General features: G+C 41.6%; 1 protein-coding gene across 1 annotated transcript; it reads left to right on the plus strand.

Moving 5' to 3' along the window:
• The first annotated feature begins 4,161 nt into the window (after positions 1-4,161).
• On the plus strand, positions 4,162-4,422 carry LOC119517606 (late cornified envelope protein 3C-like). The gene has a single exon (XM_037814464.1). The coding sequence runs from the start codon at positions 4,162-4,164 to the stop codon at positions 4,420-4,422; it is 261 nt and encodes an 86-aa protein (XP_037670392.1).
• The last annotated feature ends 4,724 nt before the right edge of the window (positions 4,423-9,146 follow it).

Genomic DNA, 9,146 nt, shown 5'->3' on the forward strand with positions numbered 1-9,146 from the left:
TGATCTCGGGCATTCCTCTCAATTCAGGTTGGTGTATGATGAGTGGACAGTCACGTTTGTCTTCCCGCAGTTATTCCAGGTTATTTACTAGTTGTTCCTGTTGTTTATTAGTTGTTCCAGGGGGACTAACTAGCTACCACTCCTCTCTATGCCACCACCTTAGCTCCTCTCCAGTAACATTATTTTAATATTCTTTCATCAACTGTAACAAAGGTACCATATTACTGCAAATTGTCAGTTATAGGGAGGTAATGGGAACTTTATATTTTTTAACATGACTTTTCTGTAAACCTACAAACTCTCTAATTTTAAAAACACTGTGCTAAGTGAAATAAGTCAGACACAAACATATATTGTATGACTATGTTTATATAAATATAAATAAATTTGTAGAGACAGAATTAGAGCAGTGGTTATGTAGGCCTGGGGAAGGATAGAGGGATTGAGAGGTGACTACCAAGAGGTGTGAGGTTTTTCTTTTCGGAGTAATGAAAATGTTCTTAAATTTATTGTGGTGATTAATGTACAACTCTGTGATTATACTAAAAGCCATTGTTTGTAGGAAAAAAATGTTCCTTGAAGAATAAAGTAAAAAGAAGTAATAAGCTGCCTTCGCTCTGATAACGCAATGCTGCAGGGTTCTATGACTCATAAGGATGGGCCGTCCCACAGCAGGTACCCTTATAGAGCCTTCATGTTTGCAGAGGAGCAGCTGGCTATAGTCTTATCTCACAGCTGTTCTTTTGTCATCACAAGACATCTGCTTGTCGATAGTGCCTGTGAAACATATGCTGTGGTGACAAATGTGAGAAGCTATGAAGAGGGAACTACTTACTGAAGTGGATGGAAAATCAGTGAGCTCCATCTCCAGTACTAAAGCACAGGCCACTAAGACAAGGTATCAGGAATGGGGCCAGGAGAAAGTCAGACAGAAGAAGTCCATTTTCATTTCAAGGAAGATGGGGAAATCTCCCCTTCAAGAATCATTGAGAATCTTCGGAAACTGCCAGACCACTGTGTTTGATATCAGTCTTTATTTGTTGCTGCCTAATGGCTCAAGGTTGTTCTCCTTTAAGTAAAAAGAGCCTTTGTGCTTGCTTCTATTGAACCACAAGTCAAGGGGAAAACTTATTCACTTCTGCAGAGATCTGAACCTAAGACCAGGTTAGACCTTGTCCTTACATTCCCACAGCACCTGAAATTTCCCTTTGGGAACCCATGCCACAGTTGTAATTCGTCATTTGATGTTTTCCCTCTCTGCTAGATGGCCAGCTCTATGAGGACAGACTGTGCAATTCTCACTTACAGCTGCATCCCCAGTACTGAACATGCTGCCCAGCCCACAGATGATTCTGAATTAAATATTTTTAAATGTAGGAAACTGGGAATCAATGATTGAGTGGAAGAAATTCAGGAGGAAGGGCTTGTAATGACAGGAAGGATGAGGAGCAGGCCTAAACTTAGATCTGTGGGAGAAAAGACAGTGGGTATTTGTGTTAGCTCCCCAGCTGGTAAAAAAGAAAAAAATACTACACAGTGTGTTGGTTTCACAAAAGAAACGTATGTGCTCATGGTTTTTAGGCTAGAAGAAATCCAGAATTGAGGTGTCAGTAAGGTGATGCTTTCTCCCTGTAGGCTAGCACTCTGGGACTGGCTGCCAGCAATCCTTGGGTCCTTGGCTTTTCCATCGCATGGCAATGTCTTTTCCTTTCTCTTCTGGATTCTGTTGACTTCCAGCTTCTACTCCTCCCTGGTGGTTTTCTTGCTGTTGTCTTCTCTATAAGGCCCTGATTCAGTTGGCCACACCCTTAATTAAAAATAACATCTTTAAAAGGTCCTATTTACAATGGGTTCATACCCACAAGAATGGATTAAGATTAAGAGCATGTCTTTTGGGGGTACATAATTCAGCCCACCACAGTGATGTCACTGTCCGATTCATAGCTCAAGGGCAAGCTGGACCTTCTGGGGGACCTCAAGTGTGATGTTAGCACCACTTTCACTCAGCTGATCCCTTCTCTGTATTATCATACAAACCAAGACACTGTTGAGTAATTACATCAGGACAACAGTTGTAAACTATGACTTTGTGTAAGTAAGGAGAGAAAATAACCCAATCCTGGTAGTGTTGTCTAAAGCTTGCCATATCCAGCAAAGCAGATGAAAATAGAAATGTGTTTCTGCTATTTTCTCCCTCTTTATCCTCACCACCGAGTCTGGCATGATAAACGGTGTTCATTTTCATCATTCATAATTTTTCCTTTATAGCTCAATATCTAGTTGTAGGGCTCTCCATAATAGGAAGGAAATAACCACCAAAAGTGAAATGAGGCTGAGATTCAAAGTATGCCCACACTGAGTGGGTGGGATGTGTGTGTGTCAAGAACCTCGTTCTGGAGACTGGAGAATGCCAGTGAACGCATAAATGCCTTCTCCCACTGTCTCTGCCATCACCATCCTGAGTTAGCACTCCTGAGGCCCAGTACAAGTCCTTTCCTTTCAGGGACTTAAAACAATTGATGAATTCTCTTTGTTCTGGTGTGGGTGAGTTTTAGAATGAAGTGAGAAAAATGAAATTTGTCTAAAGACAAGGAAGTCAGTCCCTCAGGTTTAAAAGCTCATAAAATAATAAGGCAAATTCACTATAAAAGGGTTTCATTCAAAATATCATTTAAGAAACTGTGTACTGCTTTATATTCTGCTTTATACCATTTAGTAATAGGCCAGGAACATTTTTATCCCTAAGAAAATATAAATGCATGATATTATATCATATTAATGGCAAAAATTACTCAACTTACATATGGATTATTAATGTTTTTCAATAATCCCAATTATAATTTTCTTTGAATCTAGCATGATATAATAAATTCAAATTGGCAAAATGTTTCCAGTTTGATGAATTTACAAAATACAACCTGTAGAAATTTTCAGCTCTGTTCAATTTACCTATTGGTCTATGAAGACAAACTTGCACAGAAACTCCATGCTAGTGCCCAGAAGACGTGAGGATATCCAGGGACTTCACTTCCACCAGACAGGGCTCTGGCACCATTCTCCCATCGCTCCCCAACACATCTCTTTGTCAGGAGCTTGGGAGCAATAGTTGATTATATCTCAAGGCCATGGTCTTTGGGGTAGACTGGGGACTTTATGAACATTATATTACAACATTTATCATATGGGATTTGTTTTATGATTCATTTATTTGTCTATTTGTGTGTTTCTACTGTTAGACAAAGAAACTCAAGAACAGAATTCTGTCATAGTCACCCCTATTTCCAGAAAAGCAGTGGGACACGATCTACACCAAGAAATGTGAGTGGGAAGAAGGGATGATGAAGGAATGAAAAAACTAAGAAGGAAGGAAAATGGAGAGGAGATTTCCAGTGGTAGCTATGTGCACACTCATCAAGCTTCCAGGTAAAACAACATTACTTGGATGTTATTTAAGTCCCAGGAAAAAGCTGGAAGCCTCCTCCTAGGCATGTGACAGGCTGGCACCCTGCCCCTGGTTGGGAAAGCAGCAGCATGCTCGGGCTGTGCATCACCAACCCAGCACAGGATAAAAGGGCTCCTGCCCTGGGCTCCTCATCCACAGCCTCCTGAGGAACAGCCTTCTCCTGCCTCCTCTGCATCCGGTGAGTGTCCATCAGTGTCAGGAAAGGACCACTAAGGTCATAGCAGAGGGAAGGGAAGCAGAAGGTCTGGAAAGGAAACAGCACAAATAGGTCCACAGAAGATAGCAGTGGGGGAAGTGAGGGTGAGGAAACAGGGACTCAGTTATCTGCAAGGGCCACAGGAGCTCGGGGTTCCCTCCAATCCTTCTGTTCATGGTCTCACATTGCACACGTTTCCTGTAAATCCTGTGGAATGCTCTTGGCAGATGGGTTCATCCCTGTGTTTCCTTTGAGATGCGAAAACTTGGATGCCCAGTTAGATCAGCAGCATTCTTCCCTGGGTGGAGAGCAAAGTGCTAGGCATTGTGCACGATCAAACTAACTGCAACTCAGTCTCTCCCTCCTGCAGCTCTTGGTTCAGGAAACAGCTGATCATAGAAGCGAGGGGTCTAGGAAACCTTGAGACAGGAGACACTGGACTGCAGGTTCTGAATTCACAAGTTGCTTTTGTTTTGTCCAGGGCTGCTCAACTCCTGCCGAGATGTCCTGCCAGCAGAACCCGCAGCAGTGCCAGACCCCTCCCAAGTGCCCCTCACCCAAGTGCCCCCCAAAGAGCCCAGCACAGTGTTTGCCTCCCGTCTCTTCCGGCTGTGGCCACAGCTCCGAGGGCGGCTGCTGCCTGAGCCACCACAGGCGCCGCAGATCCCACCGATGCCGGCGCCAGAGCTCCGAGGCCTGTGACAGTGGCAGTGGACAGTCCGGGGGCTCTGGCTGTAGCCACAGCTCTGGGGGCTGCTGCTGAGCTGGGAAGTGCAGCTGAGACAAGCCATTTTCAAGGAATCAAAGACCCAAAGCTCCAAGGATCACTCCCACCTGATGCCTCCTTCCCCAGATGCCCTATTCTGGCTTTCACAGGCTGAGCTGTGGGGATGTTCCCATGCAGGGTTCTGAGCACAGTGTCTTCCTGTCTGATATTCAGGATCTTCCTATTTCCCTCACCCCTGCACCTGCGGATAAGTGTCAGTGTCCATGGCTGTGCCTGAACCTGTGATAAATAAAGCTTCTCCTCATCAGCATTTGTGATTGATCACTTGTCATTTCACTTTGCCCCTCCCACATGGCTGAAAATGTGCTCTCTCTGGTCAGGCACAATGTTACCCTTGAATATAAAATCCTAGGTTTAGATAAGAAACTATAGGAGTTTGTTAGGTCTTTTTATGGTGGTATTTATGTTGTCAGATGGGTTGGAAGTATTATGGACTCTAGGAAAGCATGTTCTTAAATTTAATCCATTCCTCTGTGTGTAGGCCTATTATGGGTAGGACCTTTTGATTGCATTATTTCAATTGAGACCTGCCTCATTCAATGTGGGTCTTAATCCTCATACTGGAGTCCTTTATAAGAGGATAAGGCACACAGAGAAGCTAAGAGATGAATTTCAGAGAGGCACACAGAAGGAGCCCCAGAGAAGTTGAGAAAGGGAGCCCCTGAAGTCAGAAGCTGGAAGCAACAAAATCCAGGAGAGAACAGAAGGACCAGCAAATGTCCCCATGTGCCTTCCCATGTGATGGAGGAGCCCATGCTCACTGATAGCCGGTCTTCAGAGAAGGTCTCATCCTGTTGATGTCTTAACTTGGCCATTTTCATGGACTTAGAACTGTAAACTTGTCAGCTAATAAATCCCCATTATTATAAGCAATCTATTTCTGGCATTTCATCAGTTTTACCAAACCAAGACAAAGCAGAGGAAGAAGAATCGTAATTTATTTTCACTTCAGCATCCAAAGGTACAGACTTTCTAAAATCTTTGTGATAAATTTAAAACAACAACAGAAACACTAAAGAATTTTTCTGGTAAGATATATTCTCACCAGGTCTGATCCACTCTCCAGCTCAACACAATTGAGTGAGGAAGGAACCATGGCTTTCATGTTCAGATTCATTACTGTGTGCTACTTTTCACTCAAAATCTGAATTTTCTTGAGTAGGATTCTACCATGGAACACAGTATTGAGTCGTGGGGAAAATATGCCTTAGGAATTGTTCATGGAGGACAGCCTTGCCTGTGAGATCAAAGTTGCTGCCGTGTGTGTGAGACTTTGATCAGCCTCTCATGAGGGAAAGTGGACCCAGAGCCACGAAACCCACAGACTCACATGGGACTGCCTCATGCGGGCCTGCTTGCAGAAACCAAGTACCACAGGGGGAGAGTGATTGGGATTCAGAGGCCACATTCCTAACTACACAGCAGCTACCAGAGAAATGGCACAACCTTTGAAGAATAAAAGCCCGTAACCTGCCAAGGACAACAGAATAAGGCTTGGTAGCTCAGAAGTGTCTAGCAAGTTCAAGTTCTCAATGCACAGTGTCCAACAATTCCTGCCATCGGTGAGTCCACTTACGAGGGAGAAGAAATACAATTTGAACCAACCAGTAAACTTTGGGCCTGGACACCAAGACAGTCAACAAAAGCCAGAAGTTATGCAGTTTATGATGTTTCCTTTAATAATGGAGCCAAATAGGTAAGAGCTCAATGGGTGGTGAGTGCCCGAATTCTCATCAGGAAACCACTCCAACCAAGGCCAGGACTCAACAATGAAGAACTCATTGATTTTGAAAAATATTTTATGAGTAACTACTTTGTACAGACACAACTCTAGGTCCTCGGAATAAAATAGAGAACAAGAAAGATACAGAAACTATTCAGAGGGGGAGCTTCCTTTCTAGTGGATCTACCATGTTTGAGCATCTCAGAGCAGACAGCCACAACCATAAGACATCATGTAGCAGGATACACAGACAAATTTAGTACATAATGTTTTATCAAAAGCTATCCTTTTAACTTGTATGTGTTATATAAAATTTCTGTCCTATTCTTATGTGTGATTATATTTCAGAAGGGAACACTTCTCTAGTGTTATAACAAAATGCATTAGGAAAGCTCTATTTATTTAAGTGAAATTTGTGCAGATATTATTTAATCACATCAATTGCATTGTGTCAGGTATACACAATCAACACTATAAATCTATCAATTATTCACCTTGATCAATTATAATTCACCTTTCAGCTAAATTCCCCTGGTTATACTACTCAAAATGAATCACTATTCTCTGAACTACTCTTGAAATTCTTAAAAACAATACAGAGTTAATTAATACTGACACATCATTCATTAAATGTAGGTTCATTTCTTACTTCCATCTCTGATTTCAACCCTAATATCTATGGCCCATTGTTTGTTCGTAAAACTAAAGCTTTCTCTCCCCCAAATACCTATCTTCCAACCTGAGTAGAGATATCACCTGAAGAAACAAGGAAACAGTGCCATGACTATCTGACTCCATAACCAGTGCTATTGATAAAAATGTTTTTCTGGACCCTTCTAGCAGCCCTATATGTCCTCAGACATCAGCTTCATTTCCCCCTTCTTGTGGGGGACTCGTCTGCCTCCTGGGTTCCATGAGTCCTTCTCAGTGGTCCACTTGGACAAGATGCGCCTGCACAGAGGTTGGGCTCTGATCTGTTTTCCTAATGCATGCCCATGTCAGTTCTTACAGGCCACTGACCTAATCTCAACCACTCCTGAGTGAAACCAAATGACAACATGTCAATACACCAAGGCAGCAGGAGATGAATCCCCAAAAGTACTTGGCTAATCCTGAGGACTCCCCACACATGTTTATTACAATACTAATCACTTTGGATTATAGTCATTTGACTTCCTTTCTGTCTGTGCTGCTACACTGTGAGCTACTCAACCAGGACTGTATCTTATTCATTTCTGATTCTCTGTGCCCATCACAGTGCCTGCTATGCAGAATATATTTGTTTGCTTGATTTTTAAGAATAAAAAATAACGGAAAGAAAGAAGGAATGAGGAAAGGGAGAGAAGGAAGGAAGGCATAGAGATCCTTACTCACCAGAAAAACTTTATTTGAGCACACAGAGCTCTTAAGCAAAGGCTAAGAGAATTCAGTGGTTACATGACAAAAAGAATACAGACGTCACAGAATTGGTTCAGGAAAGTCACTAAGCAAACAAAGAGCAAGAACAACAACCAGAAACAGCAAGAACAACAACAACAAAACCCTGGAAAGAGTGTGGGGAATCTGATTTCCAGTATTGCCACAGAATGTCCAGGTTCCAACAACAATATTTAAGACATGCAAAGAAACAGGAAAGTATGCCCATACACAGGGAATGAAGTAGTTAATAGAAATGTCCTAGAAGAAACCCAGGTATTGGACTTAGTAGACAAAGATTCTACAGTAACTCTTTTAAATGTATTTAAAGAACTAAAAGAAATTATGTCTCAAGAACTAAAAGAAACCATGAGATTGGTGTCTCACAAAATAGGCAATATCAATATGGAGATAGAAATTAGATAAAAGACCACATAGAAATTCTGGACTTGAAAAGTACAATAATTTTAAAAGCCACTAGAGGGAATTTGAAATGGCACAGGAAAGAACCACGAATTTGAAGATAGGTCAATTGAGATTATCCAGTTCTGAGGAAAAGAAAGAAAAATCATTTGAAGAAAAATGAAAGAGCCTCAGATACCAGAGGAACACCACTAAATACATCAACATACACATAATGTAAGTCCCAGAAAGAGAGGATACAAATAAAGAGACAGAAAGAATATTTGAATAAAGAATCAGTGCAAAATTCCCAATTTTGATGAAAAATATTAGTCAACAATTCTCAGAAGCTCAAAATAATCCAAGTAGGATATAGGCAAATACATACACACTTAAACACATCGTAATGAAACTATCAAACAACAGAGAAAGAATCTTGAAAGCAACAAGAGAGAAGTGACTCACCATGTACAAGGGATCCTCAATAAAATTAACAGAAACCCTGGAATCAGAAGGCAGCAGGATGATATATTCAAAGTCCTGAAAGAAAAGCACTGCCAACCAAGAATTCTATATTCGACATAACTATCCTTCAAATATGAAGTAAAAGTTAAGACATTCACAGATAAATAAAACTTGAGAGAATTGGTCACTAGAAAAACTGCCCTACAAGAATTACTAAAGAGAGTCCTTCAGCTGAAATGAAAGTACATTAGACAGTAGCTAGAATCCTCATGGAGAAATAAAAAGCACCAGGAAAGGAAACTATGCAGATAAGTATATAAGACAGTTGTTTTGATTTGCTAAAGATACCAGAATGCATTATAACTTACAATTCTTAGGCTATGAAAATATCCAAATTAAGGCATCAACAAGATAATATCTGGACTCTGAAGACAGGCTGCTGACATCTGGTACACCTCTGTCACATGGGAAGGCACATGGCCAGCATTTGCCTCTCCTTTGATCCCCCAAACCATTGCTTTTAGCTTCTGGTTTCAGTGACTTCCTCTTTCAGCTCTGGGGGCTTTTTGTCTGAGCTCTCTTGGCTTTTTCTGTTCTCTACCCTACCACAAAGGACCTCAGTAAAAGAATTAAGACCCACCTTGAATGGACTGGGTCACATCTCAATTGAATTAACCTACCCAAAAGGTCCCAT

This window comes from Choloepus didactylus, chromosome 2 (assembly GCF_015220235.1).
Source record: "Choloepus didactylus isolate mChoDid1 chromosome 2, mChoDid1.pri, whole genome shotgun sequence".
Taxonomy (NCBI): Eukaryota; Metazoa; Chordata; class Mammalia; order Pilosa; family Megalonychidae; genus Choloepus; species Choloepus didactylus.